General features: G+C 42.6%; 1 protein-coding gene across 2 annotated transcripts; it reads left to right on the forward strand.

The window, feature by feature from the left end:
* The first annotated feature begins 148 nt into the window (after positions 1-148).
* On the forward strand, positions 149-22,451 carry exoc1 (exocyst complex component 1). Of its 2 annotated transcripts, XM_084067936.1 has the most exons (21): positions 149-171; positions 4,181-4,209; positions 4,719-4,850; positions 5,782-5,912; positions 6,967-7,126; positions 8,552-8,739; positions 9,251-9,391; positions 9,736-9,822; positions 11,396-11,528; positions 11,894-12,003; positions 14,533-14,682; positions 15,289-15,397; positions 16,592-16,636; positions 17,916-18,091; positions 18,570-18,683; positions 19,018-19,097; positions 19,360-19,588; positions 19,701-19,884; positions 20,466-20,665; positions 20,940-21,134; positions 21,649-22,451. In XM_084067936.1, exons 3-21 carry the CDS (start codon positions 4,727-4,729, stop codon positions 21,799-21,801), a joined length of 2,709 nt encoding a protein of 902 aa, XP_083924062.1. In that variant the 5' UTR covers positions 149-171; positions 4,181-4,209; positions 4,719-4,726; the 3' UTR covers positions 21,802-22,451. The 2 variants fall into 2 exon arrangements, with proteins under 2 accessions (XP_083924062.1, XP_083924063.1); XM_084067937.1 differs by lacking the exon at positions 16,592-16,636.
* The last annotated feature ends 375 nt before the right edge of the window (positions 22,452-22,826 follow it).

Genomic DNA, 22,826 nt, shown 5'->3' on the forward strand with positions numbered 1-22,826 from the left:
GTTGTGTCGTTTGTAACGAAAAATCACATAAGTGATGTCTTTGTGCACTTGTTATTTATATTAATAAACTATGAAGAAAACAACCATTGGTTGGTGGGGGCGGGGCCGGTCCATACTCGGGTTTTGTCACGTGACATACAGCTGTAGCAAACAGGAAGTCCGGATCCAGTAGTCACTTGTCAAGCTCCGTTCCGTCAGCAACGATAGGACATCCGGTTTTTGAGCTAGCAACAATAAGGTTTCCGGTTGCCTTCAAAATAAGATCACGTAATTTTAATGTTTTTTAAAAGACACAAATCTATTTTAAAAATACATTTATGATGTGTGTCTTTTAAATGGCGCATACTAGAACACTTCTAATTGCCAGATTTTCTTTTTAAAGACACACATTTATTGAAAAAATACATTTATGATGTATGTCTTTTAAATGGCTTAAACTAGAGCAGTGGTTCTCAAACTTTTTCATGTCAAGGACCCCCAAATTGATATATATTTGTATTATATTATTGTATCGTATTATTATTTGTATTATATTTGAAAATATCTTGTGCCAGGGGCCCCCAGAAGAGAAGATTTGTGTTGCAAATGAAAAAGTTCAAAAGAATTTCAAGATTTTTCAAAAATGTTAAAAAATAGCAGATCTACAAGCTCGCAGCACGGCACGAAGTGACGCGCTGCGAGCTTGTAGATCTGCTATATTTAAAATAGCTAACTTATATATGGATAAAGTGGTTAACTACTTTTGCTGGGGATCCCCTGGAACCATCCCAAAGACCCCTGGGGGTCCCCGGACCCCACTTTGAGAACCAATGTAGGCCTACTATAGCACTTCTAGGTGAGGTTGTTCCAGATTTAAATTGGCTATTGATCCCCATTAAATGTGCACAGTTTCTGATCCTGTTTTGCACTTGGATATTGTGTTCATTTGTGTGTGTTAGATATGTATTTTCTTTTTGAAAATGATTATGATACAATATTGTTTATTTGCAGGAGCAAAAGAACAATGATAAAAGCAACAATAAATATGCTACAAATAATAATAGTAGATGCAATGCAGGTAAGATAAATAAAAAAAAAGTATAGGGTTTATTAAGTTGATCTCACCTATTTGAAAAATAAAATACAATACAAATAAGAATGTAATCAGAAAAATACATTTAAAATGTATATTATTTAACGACATACATACAACATGGACACAGTATAAAAAGTAAGTAAGGTCAGGTCAGTAAGGTCCAGTAAGGTCAGAGGTCAGAAAAGTGGCACTTTTAGACAATAGTGGGCGCTGCACAGGAGACGGCTCCGCGAGGCAACACTTTGAACATACGCACGCGTTCAGGGAGACCTCCTCTACAATACCACACTCTCGGATAAGCCCGAGAGGTGTAAAAAAAAGTGTGGCGGACCGTCCAGTGAGGTCAGAGGTCAGAAAAGTGGCAAAAAGTGCCGCTTTCAGACAATAGTGGGCGCTGCACAGGAGACGGCTCTGCGAGGCAACACTTTGAACATACGCACGCGTTCAGGGAGACCTCCTCTACAATACCACACTCTCGGATAAGCCCGAGAGGTGTAAAAAAAAGTGTGGCGGACCGTCCAGTGAGGTCGGAGGTCAGAAAAGTGGCAAAAAGTGCCGCTTTCAGACAATAGTGGGCGCTGCACAGGAGACGGCTCTGCGAGGCAACACTTTGAACATACGCACGCGTTCAGGGAGACCTCCTCTACAATACCACACTCTCGGATAAGCCCGAGAGGTGTAAAAAAAAAGTGTGGCGGACCGTCCAGTGAGGTCAGGGGTCAGAAAAGGGCCATTTTCAGTGCATAGCCTTTACAAATTGGACGCTGGACACGAGACAGCTATTTGCCGTGGCACTTGTGACATACGCACAAGGTTTATCATACATATATCATATCATACATTGGTTGTGTTAGCACAGTCTTTGTAGAAACAGGTCTCAACATTTCACTGCTTGTACCTGTATTGAGTAATTGACAAATAAATCCCTCTTGATTCTTGTTCAGATTAGTTCCAGTTCCTCTTTGAAAATGTCACACATTTTGAAATGGCTCCACATCCATTGCCTGATTGATATTAAGCTGGTAGGTACACATGATGTAATAGACATGCCACTAAAAGTATGCACTTAAAAGTTTATTTTCATTCATTATTTATATTCTTTATAATTGTGAATGTTAAAAATTGTGGAAAGTTGAGCAGAACATATTTTTGCAACTGTGTCCAAGATGCCTTTTTGTGACACTTCAAGTGGCTGCACTATGAGTTGTTCTAGATGGTACGGCCTGGTCACCACATTGAGTACAAATAGTGACCAAGATTTTTCAGGCAAAGCAGGTCATTTCCAAGGAAAGGAGCCCCAAGTGTGTCATCCACAAAGCTGTTTAATATGTGGCACACGTCTGTCATAGAAAATTGCAGAGACACTAATGACACCACCTGAGTGTTGGCAACATTGAGTTTCTCAAGCGCTTTTTTAAACAATGCTGGGGACTGCGCTGCTGCTGCTGCTGCTGCTGCTAGCCCTGTGTGACATTTTTGGAAAGCAGATGTCTGTTTTAGAAATGTTAGTATTGGTAATGGTATGGCTTCACACATATTGTGATTTGGTCTTTCATTGCAAAAAAACACATCCACATCATGGCCAATATCTTCCAAATTGTCCTCTATTGTGATGCCAGCATTAAGTGGTGCATCATTACATTTCACATATAAATAAATGTACCCATGTGGTTTTGCCACTTGCAATGCATTTGCTGGTTGGAGGATCTTTATATTTGTATCATCTGCTTTAATTACAACATTGTCATGAAGCAAATGTGGCAAATGTGGCCACAGAGCCTACATGACAAATGATTGAGCCCACTATTGTCTGTAAGTGGCACTTTTCTGACCTCTGACCTCACTGGACGGCCCGCCACACTTTTTTTTACACCTCTCCCGCTTAGCGGACAGTGTGGTATTGTAGAGGAGGTCTCCCTGAACGCGTGCGTATGTCCAAAGTGTTGCCTCGCGGAGCCGTCTCCTGTGCAGCGCCCACTATTGTCTAAAAGTGGCACTTTTCTGACCTCTGACCTCACTGGACGGCCCGCCACACTTTTTTTTACACCTCTCCCGCTTAGCGGACAGTGTGGTATTGTAGAGGAGGTCTCCCTGAACGCGTGCCTATGTCCAAAGTGTTGCCTCGCGGAGCCGTCTCCTGTGCAGCGCCCACTATTGTCTAAAAGTGGCACTTTTCTGACCTCTGACCTCACTGGACGGCCCGCCACACTTTTTTTTACACCTCTCCCGCTTAGCGGACAGTGTGGTATTGTAGAGGAGGTCTCCCTGAACGCGTGCCTATGTCCAAAGTGTTGCCTCGCGGAGCCGTCTCCTGTGCAGCGCCCACTATTGTCTAAAAGTGGCACTTTTCTGACCTCACTGGACGGCCCGCCACACTTTTTTTTACACCTCTCCCACTTAGCGGACAGTGTGGTATTGTAGAGGAGGTCTCCCTGAACGTGTGCCTATGTCCAAAGTGTTGCCTCGCGGAGCCGTCTCCTGTGCAGCGCCCACTATTGTCTAAAAGTGGCACTTTTCTGACCTCTGACCTCACTGGACGGCCCGCCAAATTTTTTTTACACCTCTCCCGCTTAGCGGACAGTGTGGTATTGTAGAGGAGGTCTCCCTGAACGTGTGCCTATGTCCAAAGTGTTGCCTCGCGGAGCCGTCTCCTGTGCAGCGCCCACTATTGTCTAAAAGTGGCACTTTTCTGACCTCTGACCTCACTGGACGGCCCGCCACACTTTTTTTTACACCTCTCCCGCTTAGCGGAGAGTGTGGTGTTGTAGAGGAGGTCTCCCTGAACGCGTGCCTATGTCCAAAGTGTTGCCTCGCGGAGCCGTCTCCTGTGCAGTGTCCAATTTGTATAGGCTATGCACTCCTTTGAACAGCATTTATCCATTTATATAAATTATTAATGTTTTAAATCCCTTTTTGTTACACAGAAACATAATATGTGTTGTATAGAAACATAATATGTCGTTTAAATGCTGAATTTATAGTTTTAATGTGCAAATTAACCGTTTTTCAATGGCTCCTTTTTGCTCTAGAGGGTACTCTTATTCTGAAGAGATCGTCCACCGGAAGTCTTATTGTTGCCACCTTATCGTTGCTGACGGAACACAGCTCACTTGTCAACATTTGGAAGCATTGAGGTAATACATACTGTCTGTTTTGGTGCCTTTTCTTTTCCTAAAGATGAACGAAAGACAGATAGGACAGTTAGTACGGTGTTTAGTAGTAAAATAGCTGTAACTTTTTGCGTTTTGTTGACAGTCGCAGTCCATGCTAACTAAACTTAACAAATAGCTAGCAGCTAAACGCCAGAAGGACACCAGCGGGTCTTTGTGAATAATTATTATGCTTTTTCTTTTTCTGATGACTTGCTTTTAGAAGCACTGTGTGTCAACAGCAAAGATGGAATGAACAGTACAGTGGTATTAATTTTGTCGACGACGGTCTCTTGTTATCATTCTAGGGGGGGCAAACACCTTAGGTCGGTGTTTCTCTCAAACCTTCTCATCTGTACGAGACAACACAAAGCAATGTGTGTGTGTGTGTGTGCAGGAATGAATTGACATAAAGACTAAATTGGGGGGAAACCGGGTAAAACACAACAAAACAAGGCTGTTCTAATGGTCAGGCGGCGTGTCTCCTGTCACAGCATCCACCATGACAGCCATCAAGCATGCCCTCCAGAGGGACATCTTCACACCCAACGATGAGCGCCTCCTCAGCATCGTTAACGTCTGCAAGGCAGGCAAGAAGAAGAAGAACTGCTTCTTGTGCGCTACAGGTAAGATTCTTAATACACAGAACAGCTCTCATGTGTCAGACCTTCTGGTTATGAAGGTCTGACACATGACACGCATGATGTCAGGGCTGCCAACATTGGACTGTCAGAATCCAGGAGATTTTTTGGCGGGCGGGGTTTGGGGTAAGTCAAGTAATTAGTCAACATTTTTGCACAGTCCAACGCTCTAGATTGAATGTGTATTTAGAGTAGGATAGTATTAAAAATCACTGAAGTTCAAACCCCCTAGAGCAGTGTTAGGCAAAAATACATTTGAATTGATTAAATCAGGTATGATGACAAATATTTCTATGTCCATTCTTTGAATGTATATGTTTTCACTGTCAACTTTCCTCTTGAGACTTTAGGATGAAAAACTCCTCTCACATTTAAGAAACACACCAAAGCTGTGTTTCACATGCCTTAAATTATACATCGTTTCTCTCCAGATAAAATGTAAACTAAATATCCTCCAAGTGAAACATTCAACGATGACGCCTGCACAAAAAGGATTACAAACATTTCTGTGTGCACTTACAGCTAACATTTGATTCCACATGCTTTTCTATTCATTGTTATACCACATCTTTATGTAGTAACTTTTATAACAATACAGTTATTATTATTGTATATAAGGTTGTTTGTTGCAAGTTCCAGGTCCTAAATCAGCCATTGTCCGCGTGCTCGTGCACAAACCAAGTTAGCACAGTAACTGGGTTAGCAGACAGACTGCAGAAGCAAAATAACAGCTCTTCTACTCTAACTGTCCGACTGCATAACAAACAGAATAAGGATAGAGTAAGGATCAAGCCACACGCTTCAGATGCTTTGTCAGGACTGTGGGGAACCATATTTAGCTTCTTAAAGACTATTTCAAAAATAGTGAAAATGTTTTTTCTTGAAAAATAAAACATCTGCATCCTTTTTATTCTAGTCACAACAGAGAGGCCTGTCCAGGCCAAGGTGGTTAAGGTGAAGAAGTCGGACAAAGGGGATTTCTACAAGCGACAGTTGGCCTGGGAGCTTCGAGACCTGACACAAGTGGATGCCAAAGATGCAAGCAAGGTCAGAGCCATGTCTCGCTCACTCAGTGAGCATTAAGACCTCTACACACTGTACGATAGTTGAAATGGTCAGCGAGCGAACAGTAGTGTGTGTTGCAGTGTAGTGTAGTGTAGTGTTGCAGTAGCAGTGTTGCCGTGTCCGCTTATTATAAGCGAGTTGCTTGTACAAAATATTGGTGGTTGCGTTTCTTTTTAGCTTTTTTCCAAAGTTTAGTTGCTTATTTGGCTTTATTTCTTAATGTTGCTTTTTTTCTTTGAAAATAGTTGCGACGTGTTGTGAGCTTGTAGATCGGCTATTTTATTTGTATATAGGTTTAAAGTGCTCATGCAGCCTATAGTCGCTTTTGTTGGGCTTGTTTTCATAGACCTGGCTGCTTATTTCTCGCGCAAAACCTGGCAATACTGTTCAGAGATACGTGCGTCATGACTATAGAGATACTGTGTACCGATTTGCGTGACGTTTGGATAAAATCTGTAGGAGTAATGTCCAAAAATGTGTTTTGCACAAATCGGCCTCCTGGTGACGCTATAACAGGCCCATGTGAAAAATTTGGGGCAGAGGTTCTGCTGTGGCATCGAGGGAGTGTGTGTGTGCAGTTTCACAGCGACCGGGGCAACGGTGGCGGAGATTAGCTGGTAACAGACAGAAGGACGGACACACGGACGGACGGAGGGTAAAACATACTCTCTCGCCATGCCTTCGGCCTGGCGGAGACAATTAAATTGCATGTTTTCACTTCAAGGAAGAAGAAATCCATGATTGTGCATGTGTCGCATACCGTTGATCCCAGGGATGTATTGTTTGATGAGCTCTCCCAAGTGATTGAACTAGGCTGGCACTCATGCACATTTTGAACGTTATGTTAAAAAATAGAAGTATAAGTGCAATACAATGCATTCACTGAAATGAAACATCAAGGATAAAAAAAAGTCAAAACGTATTTCCATTGCGGTCCTTTGTCTTGTACAAACAGACATAACAACAAAGAACAGACATTGATTGAACTCTGTGATTGTGGGATATTCTGTGTGTGTTTTTTCCCCCCATGGTGCAGGAGAACCCAGATTTCGACCTTCATTTTGAGAAGGTCTACCGCTGGGTGGCCAGCAGCACAGCTGAGAAGAACGCCTTCATCTCCTGCATCTGGAAGCTCAACCAGCGCTACCTGAGGAAGAAGGTGGAGTTTGTGAACGTCAGTTCTCAGCTGCTGGAAGGTAAGAGACGCAACTCTGTCCTCAGCCCACCCAGCGAGTGGAACCAACCAGAAAAGCCTGAACCATAATTTAGTCGACCTGCATTGTTCTTCAGGTGAAGGATTGATTTAAAAACTTAAAATGTTTTTGCCAAAAGACTAACTAGTAAAGAGCAGAACAGTACTGTCTGTTATTTACCACCAACCGCGAGCTTCCTTTTTTTTCCTTTTTTTCTTTTAAATGGCATGTTTAGGGACCGATATTGTGCCGTCTCTTCTCCTGTCCTGATGTGTGCTGTGTTGTTTTTTCTCGTGGCTTAACTCTGTCTTTATTCTCACTCTTCTCTCTTAAAACTTTCTCCGGCCAGAACTTCCTAAAGCGGAAGGTTGGTAGGACTTCACTTTCTCTGCTCATTTCACTACATTTCGTCGTTGTCGGGCAGAAACCTTGAATCTCCATATTACAACTTTTTTTCCATTTCCTTTAATAAAGGTAAATGAATGCTCTATTTTGTCATACGAGAGTGCCACACAAAGGTAGGAAAAGGAGCCAATCTACAAGCTCACAGCAATTTGCAAGCTTGTAGATTGGATATTTTTTAAACTGTGTCTGTGGGTTTTATAATTATAAATATAAAACCTGTTATATATAACAGGATCAGTTTTATTCTCACATCACAGGTTTACAGGTGTAAATCATTAGCTTTTGTGCAAGCTCAATCATTTAGTTGTTTTCAGAAAAGGGAGAGGCAGAGAGAGGGAGAACAATGAGAAAAAACAGAAAAAGTTAAAAATTAACTAGTGAAAAGTATTAACAAGACCTTGTGAATAATTTCTATTTCCATTAAACACAGGTAATATTTTCCCATATCCCGAAAAACAGGCGTTTTTGTCATACAAGGTTTCCAACCGGGCAGCGATGATATGCATTCTCACGGCATCAACCTCCCATCCCCATGATCCCTAAAGTCCTGTCGCTCTTTGGAGTTTGGCTCCAGAGTGCATGGATGAGTGTTTGTCATTAAAACGGGGATGTGCAGGGACATTGTATTTGTGTTCTGGGAACAGATTGGTAACCGGGTTGATACATAAAGTCATTCAAATGATCTGTGAAAATCGATTGGCATGATTGGCATGGCACATCCCTGTTAAGTGACTGTTCATTTGTGGGAACGTGTAAGCTACATATGAGCAAAAGGAGCAATGAGAGACTGTACTGTACACTGTGGCCATGTAGGGCTGAAACTATCCATTATTTTCGATTTATCGAATAATCGAGAAGCGTAAATATTTTTTTCACTTTTCACATTTGCCAAAATAGGGTACGATTTTTTCATTCATTATGTCATTAAATCGATTATTTTTGATAACAGATTCAATTTATCAGTTCAATTAACTGTTAACTGCACCCCTACTTCGTTTCCTGTCCTCCCCGGCCCCGGGTTAGAATCCGTGCCGAGTGGCGAGAGCCAGAGCGTTGCCGGGGTCGACGAGGATGCCCTGGACGACTACCAGGAGCTGAACGCACGGGAGGAGCAGGACATCGAGGGCATGATGGAGGTGTGTGAGTGTGCCATCTCCAACGCAGAGGCCTTCGCAGAGAAGCTCACCAGCGAGCTGCAGGTGCTAGATGGGGTAAGTGAAATGTTCCTTAAGATTTTGGTGTTTTTAAAAGAGCACTAGATGTGTACCTATTTAACACAGCGTTTATTTAGCTACACTGGCTGTACCTCTTAGGCTTTATGCCTTTATATATATTTGTATGTACTTTTTAGATTTGTTTTAGGCAAATGTTTTTCTTTGTCTGTAGCACTTTGAGATTTGTGTCAAACTTAAAGTATATTATTATTATTATTATTACTAACATAACCATGAAGTATGGCTGGGAAATTAACTGAAAATACATTTTTGAATATTTTTGACACATTTTAACAACACAAATCTTGTATGGGGATCCGTGGCACAAAAACAACCAAATACATATCAATTCAGGCATCTTTGACATGAAAAGGTTTGATAAGCACTGAACTATAGGAACAAATCCCATCCGACTCGAGTTTGATGGAGTCAACAACAAAATAAACATGCCACACCATTTCTCTCTCTCTCTCTCTCTCCCCCTCCCCCTCCCCTCTCCCCCCTCCAGGCCAACATCCAGTCCATCATGGCGTCAGAGAAGCAGGTGAACATCCTGATGCAGCTCCTGGATGAGGCGCTGGGCGAGGTGGACACCATCGAGGGCAAACTGAGCAGCTACGAGGAGATGCTGCAGAGTGTCAAGGAGCAGGTACCTTCATTTACTTCACCTGCTGCTATCTTTTTGCGCTGTACTGTATGTCTAACCTCATGTACAGATCTGCTACTTTTGCACCTTATGTCTAACCTCATGTACAGACCTGCTACTTTTACGCCTTGTACACTCCTGTTCGTTTTTTTATGCTATATGTATAAATGTACATATCTGTGATTTTTCCTTTTTCCCTGTTTCTTTCCTATGTTTTTTTCTCCTTGCTCCCCCCCTTTCCTGAAAACCACAAACGATGGAGTTTGCACAAAAAAGAATTTCACCCACTTCTTTGCACCTGTAAACCTGTGATGTGACATTAAGAATTATTCTGATCCTGATTTCAGATGGACCAGATCTCGCAGAGCAACCGCCTCATCCAGATCTCCAACACCAACAACGGCAAGCTGCTGGACGAGATCCAGTTCCTGGTGGTAAGGAACTAGTACTGCGACCGTTGAATATCTTCTTCTTATTATTATTATTCTATTGATTACTGTATTTTTTTCCAATAATTGAGAAGCGCATAAAAAATATATAGCAACAAATCTATTAACCACGTAATAATAGTTAAAATATAAGATCTACAAGCTCACAATGTTCCACGTTATCAATAGCAGATGGCGTACATCAATACGCCATCTGCTATTTTCACTGCCTTTGAAAGGTTTTGAACGTTTTCAAATGTTTGAACTTTTTTAATGTACCACCACGATTCATTCTGGCTGTACCTACACAATGTGTGTAACGACTCTCTGCTGTTCTGACTGCGTGAATTAGTGATGTATCGGTCATGATCGATTCGTTCAAAAGAACTAGTTCTTTGCCGTGAACAAGCTCGTTCACTTTCTGAAACTGTAACGTTCACGATATCGTGCATGCCCCCATCCCCTCCCCCCCGTACATAGGACGGGAGGGAGGGGAATGAGGCAAAGCAAGTGCTTTTTCCAATGCAGACTTATTAGTCTCATTGCGGTGTGTTTGGGGATTTAAAGAACAGTCTTGGGATTTGACACTCAGAATGTGAAAAGGTTATTGAAATTTTGGGTTTAAAATAATAGAAACAAGTTTGGTGGACACCAAGTTAACCAGCGATCTCGCCCATGTTTAGGCTATTTTACACGCACCATTGCAAAGTGACAACGTTTAAGAGCAAATAAATCAATATATCTGTATAACTCCGCACTTCTACAGTTGCAAAATCTCCATCTCGTTTTTTTAATTCCGTACTACTGAAGTTGCTTCTCTATCGAGCTCTATTCTATAAACAAATGCAATGTTTCATGGAGTTCTTCTAACTAGTAAACTTGATTTTCCCTTAAATAGACAGTCAGACAATTTCATTTACATTTACAATCTAGGCATTCTTGGTCTTCATCAAAGAACCTTATAATTATCAATTAACAACACACTAAAGTACTTAGTTAATTCAACACCAAAACGAAGAGTGTAATATAACCACAATATAATAACCATGGACTTGACAGTGAACTTTATGACGTCATCGTCTGGCCACGCCCACCATTATTGTCCCCTCACATCTTTTATTAATCCGGCTCCTCTACTTTAGCCTATAATGACATGCCCAACATAGGGATCGATTACTAATCGAACTAATTGAGTTTGATCATCTGTTGCACCACTTTAATGAACACATTCACCACTGCATCCTTGTCAGTTCACTCAAAGGAAAGGCCAAGACTTCTGCTCCATTTTGTACACTTAAAAGGTGGGTTTTTGGTCTCCAGTACACATAGTACTCTATAGAGAGAGAAAATGTTTGTACTGAGCATCTCCACACTAGAACACTTAACTGAGATGTAAAACGTATATTTAGTACTTAATACAAATGTATCGGTCATATTGTCAACAACAACGCAATTGTACTTGGGCTGGGGATTCACCGTGTCTCAATACGCCATCTAGTGGACAAAATGGGCAAGAAAGTGTTCACTTGGAGATGCACTTGAATTGTGTTGTGTGTGTGTTCTTCCTTTCCTCGTGCAGAACTACATGGACCTTTCCAAGGGACACATCCGGGCGTTGCAGGAGGGAGACCTGTCCTCTCCTAAAGGCATCGAGGCCTGCATCAACGCCTCCGAAGCTCTGCTGCAGTGCATGAACGTGGCTCTGCGGCCAGGTGGGTTTACACGCCGCAAGCCCTAATCGGCACCATCTTTCTTGTTGTTGTGTTGTCAGATAAATAAATAGGTTGTTCCTTCTCAACCTGGAGGGCAGTAATAAAAAAATAAAAAATATAATTGAAATAGATCTTTCATAATCGACTAAACCCATTTGTCTGATTAACCACTTAAGCCCAGTATTATACTTCGTCATACAACGGTGGCATGCAAAAATAGCGATACAAATAAATTGTGAAAATAGCTGTTAGCTTGGAAGATGTCTATTTTCAACGTTGTTTTCCTTTTTAAACATTCATTGATCGTAATCAAGGCAAAAGGTTGAAATAAATACTGATATTGTTTTGCTTTCTCCTCCCCCAAGGCCATGACAAGCTGATGGCTGTGAAACAACAGCAGCATCTGTTCAGCGAGCTCAGAGACACGTTCGCCAGAAGACTCACAAACCACCTCAACAATGTGTTTGTTCACCAGGTAAAACACACACACACACACACACACACACACACACACACACACACACACACACACACACACACACACACACACACACACACCACCACCACGTTAACACAAGCTCACTTTACTATGATCCTTTTTAAATGTAGCACTTGTTCCCTGGTTTGACTCTGCTAATTGTATCGTCGCTGTTGTTTGGAAACATTGTATGTCCAGAACTGTTACTTTTCAGAAAATGGAAAATATAACCCGTTTTCCAATCGATGTAGTTACTATTTAGTCACAAGCTCTTTGTAATACTTTTCTTTGGTTCAATACTTATAAACCCACAGACACACTTAACAGGTTTAATTTTCACTTTCTAACCGTTTTGGAAATAGCGAAAATAGCCAATGTGAGCTTATAGATCAGCTATTTTTTTTTCTAGAACAAAGTAGAGCCTTAATTTACACAAAAAAACATAATATGGAGATATAAGATTTCTACCTGACAGTGACAATATGTTATTGCCTTAATGTTGGAAGGTTACAGTTTGTGTGATTGTCAGTAACAATAGCCAATAGCCATACACCCAATACAGATGACGCCATGATAGTTTGTCGTCCTAAAACTCAGATGTCTTTTAGCAATGGGTTCCCTCGACAGATTTCATTACCTTACAGTATTACTGAGGAATAGAAAACACTGATGATATTATGATACAGCCTCCATGCAATAATGATAGTTAGTGTCTGTACATTATTGTACAAATGTTACCAAATGGACACATAAGGTAACTCTCAGAGTTACAAACCTGTAAGGGTGAGGGTCCATTTGCAACTCCCTCAAGGAACCCAGAGGATTTGAGAACCACTGCACTCGACCCCTGGGGGATGAATTGCTGAGGTGGAGCACCACACCTATTGTCAAAAATTCAAATTGACATCTTCCTTGAAGTCTATTGCATTCACTTTATTTATGAGTCCTTGAAAAAACATATACTGTAAGAGCAGTCTGCAGTTGTGGTGTTCTCTTCAGGTTTTCCATGTATCGGCTTGTAAGAAGCAACGCCTTCTCAAAAAGAGCATTTGTCCCTAGTGTAAGAACAATCTGTATGCATCTGTGAACATAATTATCCCTGCAAAGCCCTGGGATTAAACATTTAACTTTTGCAATGTATTTTCACGTGGAATCTTGTGTTATCTGTTGGAGACTTGGGAGCCACAGAAAGAAATTGTACATTTATTTGTAAGGTTAGCCAGTAGGAGCTTAACTCAGTAAGACTGACAAGAATTTACACGAGAGAGAGGCAGTGCCGTTTCAGCAGAATGAGAGCCGGAGTCAAACTCGCGAAGTTGTGAGGACACAGTTCGCAGATTAGTCTGCCGCACCACAGGAGTGTCCCGGTGTTTCCTGTTTTTGCAAGCCCCCCCCCCCTCTCTCTTTCCCTCTCTCCCCTCGTTGACTTGCTGGTTCACTGTGAACCGTCTTGCTGTGCTTTTCCTGTGCCGTCTACTTCCTGTGTGTGGCTCACTTTGAATCACCCCACTCTGCTCTCTGTCTCTGTGTCAGTTCAACCACTTCAGTCACTTCAAAATGACCATCCCTCAGTTCTATAGGTCCTCCTGTCTGTCTCTTCCCGTGAGTACCCTCACAGCAATGCCACCCCACCCTCCCCACTACTATGTTTGGCCTCTCACAACCTCATCCTGCCCCCTCTCCCTGAAACTGACATGCCATTAACTCAAGCACTCCCAGCCGTATGCCATTGATTATGTGCATGGGATACGCTCATAACATCTTCCTCTTCATCCGATCCCAAAGCCAAGGTGATGCGGACCGTCTCTCTCCTCCATCCAAGGCCCTGGCGTGTTGCTCTCTGCTTTCTGCACTGGGGTGTTAATGTGTCTTAGCTGTGCGAAGGGGTTCATACTTGTCATGAAATCTTCTGCCTGTCTACTCTGCTTGCATGCCTGGGCCTAGGTGCCACCGGTAGAGAGTGAGTGCAGAGCCACAAAAAAGGAAATGGAGAGCATATCAACATGGTATTTGTCAGAAACATGAGCTTGTTTAAGCTGTTAATATGATCACCATGACCTAGATCCTTACTAACGTATGGCTTGTTGTTGTTATTCGTAATCGTTAATTAATCTTAATATAATTCCTGTCCACCTTCGACTGCCATAGGAAACAAGACACGGCCTCTTGCTGTGTTTTTAGTGTATGTACCGTGTACACAAAGTATACACAAAGAGTGTACGTAAGGATTGGGTATGTGTGTTTGTGCACTTTTTTGTTGAGAGTTAACTGAGTATTGACTGTATTGTGTCTAGACTCTAGAGCCCAACCGATGGCAGATTTTTGGGTCAGATCCCAATTTCGGAGAGACTACCACCACCGATTACAGATGTCTTGACCCACATTTTGTAAAATTCTAAGGCATTTGAAAAAGTTTTCCAAAATTGTCATTTTAGTAATGACATTTTTGGTCAAGTAAAATTATAGCTATATCGGGCCGAACCATTATATCGGCTTGGCTCTAATCTTGTCCATTGTTTTGTCCAGGGCCATGACCAGAGCTCCACCCTGTCTCAGCACACGACTGAACTCACCCTACCCAAACACAGCCCCCTCCACAGAGACCTGCTGCGCTACGCCAAGCTCATGGAATGGCTCAAGAACACCCACCGGGAGAAGTACGAAGGCCTGTCCAGGGTATGCCAGTCGCAATTCTTACATACAGTAATTGCCTAAATGCAAATTGAGTTTTGTGTCATCTGTATAAATTCATCTGTTTTTTGTTTTTAAATATGGCCTATTTTGGCCATAGTAGGCTACATTATTTATTTTGATTATTGGTATTTATTTTGATTATTGGTACTGGCCATGGACTTCATTTATTTGTATATTTAATTTATGTGTCATATCTGCCCTGTGCAATTTTTGTTTATAAAGCCTAAAAGCCAAATGGAAATGTTTGGCTTTTAGGTCAGTACCCTCATTTTACTCTGGTTCTCCTGTATGTTTACTGATTAAAAGGAAAACACCACTGTCAATGTGTGACATTAATCATGTCAACTGACAAGAAAAAAAACTGACACCTTTCATCATCATCCGAGTAAAATGATTTTTTTTTTACCATATTTGTTTAGATCCAGTAAAACTAAATACTCCAGTGGCAGAGGTCAGAATGGTTGTTGATTGTACAGTGTGTACAGATAAGACACAGTGAAGAGAATCCCTTTAAATTAGTTCATAGACATGCCTTGTGGTATCAATCTCACTTCTCTGTCCAAGCTAACTTTGTGTCTCGTGTCTTAGACCTATGTTGACTACATGACAAGATTGTATGAACGGGAAATCAAAGATTTCTTTGAGGTCGCCAAGATAAAGATGGCGGGTACAACCAAGGAGGCAAAGGGCAAGTTTGGTAAGAAGAAGGTGTCATAGAAAGACTTATGCATGTTGTGAAATTATATTGTTGTTATTGTTTTTATCATTTAATACCTTTATCATGCCTTTTATTGTTGTATAATGCATAATTGACGGCATGGTTTGTCCATGAGCAAATATCTACCTCTTATCATTATGTTGAGGAGAAAAAAAAGGTTTGATCGTTCTGACCATGGAAAGAATATTACAAGTCGAACACCATTAAGACTGATGTTTTATACTCCATCGCACAACGGTGTCGCTTGTCAACAAGAGCAGTTCAAGCTCAGACGTTGTGAGGTTGTAGATGTGCTGTTTTCTGCAAGTGACACAGAACAACGCTGTTGTTGTGTGATGGAGTACAAAATTAACTTTATACCTATTTACTGTCCCTTGCTGAAAAACACCACATCATTGTGGTCACTCTGTCTATGTGGCATCTTTTCCCATCTGAATCTGCCAACTTTGTGAACGTCTTCATGTTTAACCCTTTCAGAATGCTTCCTCTGACTAGTTTTATGGTATCAGTGGTAAAGCAAGGCTCTTGGTTGGGATTTGGATTTTGGGCACTCAAGTGGCACAGGGGTATAGTTCCTGTCCACCACTGCGGAATCTAGGTGTGTGAATCCACTGCGGTGCATACTGCATCCGGCTTGGCCAAGCAATTATACGAACACAACTGACCGTGTTCCGGGGAGGCCTGCCAGTAGGGCCGTTGGACAGAAGGGTAGGACGGAGGCCCTACGTCCTCCCGGTTGGGGCTCCTCACTGGCTGGTGAATCAGTAGGGTACAACAGCAGTGGCAACACAGAAATGTATGGGGAGGACTTGATTGGCATAACGACTAAATTGGGGGTCAAAATGATTTGCTGCTTTATTACGTTTTTTTTTTTGGGGGGGGGGGGGTAGCTTTGGATAGTGGCACACAAAAAAGAGCTTTGCTTTTTTTGCATTCACTGTTTGCTTGTTATCCTTCCGAAGTGAAAAAATAAAAAAATAAATTGTTTTCTAAAGAACTGACCGAGCCACAGTGCCACCTAAGCTGCTGTGCTGTGCATGCCTATGTCTGCGTTTATGACTTGTTCCAGCTAACATCTAGCGTCACCCCAGCACCACCACAAACATGCTGCATGTTTTAAGCCTAACCTCTCTCTGTCTTTGACGCATTCCCTTTTTTCTAACCGGCCACCAGCCACGCTTCCGCGGAAAGAGAGTGCACTCAAACAAGAAACGGAAAGTAAGTATTCACTGCTCCTCAGTACTCAGACAGATTACCTTCCACTCAGTAAACCCCTGGCTTCTTCCTCTACAGCAGTGGTTCTCAATGTGGGGTCTGGGGTCCCCAGGGGTCCTTGGGAGGGGGTTATGAACCAAATGGACCCTTACTGGTCCGTAAGTCAGAGAGTAGTCTCACATAGCCAGGCAATCGGATATCTCCACCTATATCTGTCCACCAATTATCTGGATACATAAATTCATTGTATGGGCTTGGACGGCCGGCGAAGACAAACCGGTGGCAATGCTACGCCCACAGTTTTTTTTTTTAGGACACACCTTTACAGCCTTTACCAGATCGACTGAATGCCTCCGCCCAGATTAGGAAGGCTAGTCCTCCGTTTTTCATATTGGTTCTGCAATGCATGATTTTTTTTTTCTTAATTGTTAACTATACACCTATAGCCCACACAGAATTGGAACGTCACCAGACTTATCAGTAGGCGGAGATCTCTGAAAGTCTGACTACGAGAGACTACTTAAGAGTGTACAAATGGACCTGTAAGGGTATGTACACTTTCAAAGTTAGATTAAAATTCTATCAGAATGGGGTTCAGTGGCCTAAATGCATATCAAACTGGGGGTCCTTAAAATGAAAAAGGTTGAGAATCGCTGCTATAAAGTATCTTTCACCCTTGTACTCTGCCATGTGCCAGTGCAGCTGAATGAAGCCCCACTATAATGGCTAACACTCTTAATCTCAGCTTCACCTTTGAGAATGCGGTGTCTGTGTTTTGAATGCACTTAACCACATAAACCCTATATACTTGACCGAGGTCCCCCAGGGGTCTTGGTCCCCTCCCTTTTCCCTCTACAACAATCTTTGCCTATTATGATATGCCCAGAAAAGGTATGCTAGGGGTTCATGGTGTTAACTTTCTCTCATTGGGCCTACAGTGTGGCTGGACTGAGATCCCTAAAACAGTTTCCACAACAACACTGTTTCTCAAAGTCTGGTCCAGGGACCACCATGGGTCCAATTGGACTCTTAGGGGTCTGTAACTCTTGAGAGTGTACGAATGGAACCAATTTGGTTCCATTTGTACACTCTCACAGTGAAAGAAACACTGAGGATTTAACAATAATAGATTGAGGTTCCAGAGATGAACGAAATGGTATCAAATGGGTGTCCGAGGCCTTGTGCAAAATCAAACTGGGGGTCGGTCAAATGGAAAAAGGTTGAGAATCACTGCACAACAAGACACTTCTAATGGCCATGTTTAATCCTTGTGGTGGCCCAGGCCTGCACGGCGGCCTACATGGCAGCTCTGGGAAGCTGACAGGCTCCACGTCCAGTCTGAACAAGCTTGCGGTGCAGGGCTCCAGCAGCAGACGTTCCCAGTCCTCCTCGCTGCTCGACATGGGCAACATGTCGGCATCCGACCTCGACGTAGCCGACCGCACCAAGTTTGACAAGGTGAGCTAGTCGGAGGGACCTGTTTTACGACATGGCTGCAGGAGTCTAGCTGCCTAGAAAAGAGGGTCTGTGTGTGTGTGTCCGGAGATAAAAAAGCAAATCGCAAACAGCTGGACCGATCAGCGCCAAATGTATAGTGCACATTGCTAATACGCCACAGAAATATTTGACTTATGACCTTTTTTCTACTTCTGCATTGGATCGGGAAATTATGTTTGAATTATGTTGAAATTATGAGTTCTCAGATAGGGCCGGGCCGGTTATTTCATAATCGTGCAAGGGATGGGCATGGACACACAACATGCCAAAAAATCTGTCTTAATTGCCATTGGTTAGTGTTAACTGCTTCTCTGTCTGAGTGTAATGTAGTTAAGCAAGCTTGTTGAAGACATGTCCAATCCCTCCCGATCAAATATCAACACAGTGTCCATAAAGATGCTGGTCAGTTAAATGAAACCTGGTGTGTGCTTCTCTGCAGATATTCGAGCAGGTCCTCAGTGAGCTGGAACCTCTGTGTCTGGCAGAACAGGACTTTATCAGCAAGTTCTTCAAGCTCCAGCAGCACCCCACCATTACACCACCCCTCGCTCAGGTACATATCTGCTTCACCCACCATTACACCACCCCTCGCTCAGGTACATATCTGCCTCACCCACCAATGGCCACCATTACACCACCCATCGCTCCGGTACATATCTGCTCACATGCTGTATATTACTTTGACAGTGGTGCATGGCACAATTAAAGCCAGGTGGTTCATGGGAAAATTATCTTTTGCTATAATAATTGATGACAGTTTCTGAAATTGGTTCCTTTTTCCCCTGGCCCCTCAGAAAGAAATATTAGACACATAAGGAGCGTTATGTCACAGTGTCATATGTCGTATTAACTGCTGATGTTTGCATTGGCTTTCTGTCTCCTGACAGCCTGAAATGGAGGAACCGGATGGAGTGGTGCAGTCCAGAATTATTCCTCAGTCAGAACACAGGCAGTCCGTGTCCTCAGAGTGAGTAGTCCCTGTTCTCACAGCACTACCATTCACACTACTGCTACTGCTACTACACACACACACACACACACACACACACACACACACATTTCATATTCAAACATACGCGTGTGTGTTTGTGTGTCTGTGTGGGGGTCTCAGCTTGTGTCAGATGAAGAGGGGGGGGGTCCAAGGAAAAAAGGTTGGGAACCACTGCACTATCCGTCATTGCTCTCGCACCTTCCCTCCCCCCCCCCCCTCTGTGGTTGGTGTCTTCCAGGAAGGACATGGTGCGTCTGATGATGAACAAGATCTTCCAGAGCATCGAGACGGAGCTCAACAGCCTCATCGCGCTGGGTGACAAGATCGACAGCTTCCACTCGCTGTACATGCTGGTGAAGATGAGTCACCACGTGTGGACGGCTGAGAACGTGGACCCCGCCTCGTACCTCAGCACCACGCTGGGAAACGTCCTGGTCACCGTCAAGAGGAACTTCGACAAGTGCATTGTGAGTGGGGGAAGTGCTCCGATGTTTTTACTTAAGTAAAAGTAGCAATACCACAATATAAAATACTCTTGTTACAAGTAAAAGGCCTGTATTTGGCACAAAATCTTTTCAGATGGGCCAGATCAGGCAAATGGAGGAGGTGAAGATTTCTAAGAAGAGCAAGGTGGGAATCCTGCCGTTTGTCACAGGGTTCGAGGAGTTTGCTGAGCTGGCCGAAACCATCTTCCGAAACGCGGAGCGCCGGGGAGATCTGGACAAGGCCTACGTCAAGCTCATCAAGGCTGTCTTTGTCAACGGTGATTTCACTCTCCTTTCCAATTGCGCCCCTGGTGGCCCCCACTTTGAACCCCTGTGGATTTAATTTAACCCAGTCATTTAAAGGTGTAGTAAGTGATATTTGTTGTTAAAATTAGTGTTGAGTAGCTCTATATTCTGATATGGAGTGTTTGTTCAGTAACTGGGGTCTCCAAGTCTCTCCAGCTCTTTAGTATACAGAAAATGCATTTTCAGGTTGGGATACAGATTTGATCCAATTAGGAGAGAGATTGCATACAGGATACAATACAAGCTAAACGGGTGAAATTGGAAGTGATGACACAAAGAAGTGAGAAGACAAAATTGGAACTGGACTACTATATATTTAAGTTGATAAATGGGTACTCTCTCCTGATTGGCTGAAGAGCTGGAGAGACGGTGAGAGACCCCTGTTATTGAACAAACACTCTATAGCAATGACTACTATCAGAATATAAAGCTTTGACCTTTTAACACAATACTTTGATTTAATAAAAAGAAATACTTACACCACATTTAATTATAGAACATTTTAGTACATTTTAAGACCAGCACTCTAATGGGGTCTGCTTTGTGTCTCCAGTGGAGAAGGTGGCGAATGAAAGCCAGAAGACGCCACGGGACGTGGTCATGATGGAGAACTTCCACCACATCTTCTCTACTCTGTCCCGTCTGAAGATCTCTTGCCTGGAAAGCGAGAAGCGTGAAGCCAAGCACAAGTACACAGACCATCTCCAGTCGTACGTCATCAACTCCCTGGGCCAGCCTCTGGAAAAACTCAATGTAAGAATAAATGGAATTTGTAGTACAAAACATTATCCATTTAAATCCTCTATACTTAGTAAACACATTCTAAGTTGACTGAGAATGTCAAAGAGCTGTAGAACTGTACTTGGTCAGCTCTTTTTCCCCCTCCACACCAAATATCTTTGACCAAAATAGCCTATCCACAAGCTCACAATGCGTCTTGACTCGCTTAAAAGTTTGAGAACCATTGATTTTTAATATGAGTTAGGAACACTGTATTCAATGCTACTTGATTGTTACCTCTTCACAGCACTTCTTTGAAGGGGTGGAGGCACGCGTGGCACAGGGGATCCGTGAGGAGGAGGTGAGCTACCAATTGGCCTTCAGCAAACAGGAGCTGCGGAAGGTTATCAAGGAGTACCCCGGCAAGGAGGTGAAGAAGGGACTGGACAACCTCTACAAGAAGGTGGACAAACATCTGTGCGAAGAGGAGAGTCTTCTGCAGGTAAAACACATAGACAAGTGGTCTTCAATGTTTTTCAGGCCAAGAATCCCTTTGCTGAGAGAGAAATTAAGCTATGTAATAGAACCATATTTAGCTAATTGTCTCATCAATGTCTGTTGACCGTTGAGAGATTTGAGACTAGCTTGGAAGTATTCCACTGTTTTAGGGGTACCTTCCAAGTGATGCTGCAACTTTGATGGCTCCATATATTTGTCTGACAGCACTATCATCAAATTAAATGTGTTTTATTTGTTTGCACAATATCTAATAATAATATATTGGATTCATATTAAAGTGTATTTTCAGACATTTAAATAAAATACATTTCATTTGGCTGCCCCCTGTAGTAACTCTGAAGACCCCCTAGGGGTCCCGAACCCCCTGATGAGCATATTTTTTACCACTTAAGCCCTACTTTATAGCCCTACTGTATGTCATTAAAAAATACTGGGTTGATATACTTTTTTTTAAGAAAACTAATTGAGAACTTGTATTTGTTTTTTAACTGCACCAGGTGGTATGGCATTCCATGCAGGATGAGTTCATTCGTCAGTACAAGCACTTTGAAGACTTGATTGGCCGTTGTTATCCTGGATTTGAAATCACTATGGACTTCACCATTCAAGACATGCTGGAGTACTTCTCCAGCATAGCCCAGTCTCATTAGGCTGGCTGCTTGTACCATAGCACGTTGTTACTGTTTGCATCTACTTGAAGATACACTACTCACAAACATTTCTGCATTGCTTTCAGCTCATTGGCAGTTAGGTGGGGGGTGTACCATAGATTAAAAAATATGGACGAAGGGAAAGTGAAGTCAGCCATTGGTTTCTACAGACCTGTTTTGAAGCCACCTTTTCTGCCAATTCAAATCCACCTTTTCTGCTAATTCAAATCCAGTATCTTGGAATTTCCGGTCTGAAAAAGCAACCGGAAACGAATGCTATTGGCTGGAAGGGCAGCGAGGGCAGGTCTTCACTCGGTTGAAGAGCCAGTTGAAGCATACCCTACTACCCTACTACTACTGTAATAAAAATCAAGTGTAAAGTCTGGTCAAATCCCCATTATAATCAATGGCGTGGTAATTATTCTGCAGCCAGCAGGGAGGAAATAGCGATTAGCAATTCTTGCCATTAATAAGAACTACGTGCTGAAATTCAGCTGAGCTTCCATGCCACCTGATCTGTACATCATTTAAGCCTACTTGTTTTTTTTCTCAAATGATTCAGCACCTGTTCAATGTGCATTTCTCCTGATATCATTGTTCTGTAAGTGTATGCCAAATGTAAATATTAAATTTGTTCAGTTGTCAACCCATTTATTAGTATTTTCTTTTCTTTTCTTTTATTCTTGAACTGGATTATTGACCTAATAGAACCCTGCCCACACGGAGGATGCTGGGTCGCAAAACAGGCTACCCCCAAGCTCTAGGATGTTTGACATTTCCATGGTGATGGGAGTGAAAGACTGTGCTACAGTGGATTTGGTGACTTATAGAATTACCTGAACCCAGAGGTCGCTGTCGACTCACGCTTCATCGGTATTCCTTGCAGAACCACATGTACATGTCATGATGTGTGACATGTGGTTCTACAGTTAACTAATCACTACCAGCACATAGCTATATCTTAATTACTTTAAATTAAAAGGGAGTCTTCCACAGACAAGTTATTAATTCGTCTACTGCAGTCA

Source organism: Gymnoscopelus microlampas (assembly GCF_963454915.1).
Source record: "Gymnoscopelus microlampas genome assembly, chromosome: 9".
NCBI classification, from domain to species: Eukaryota; Metazoa; Chordata; class Actinopteri; order Myctophiformes; family Myctophidae; genus Gymnoscopelus; species Gymnoscopelus microlampas.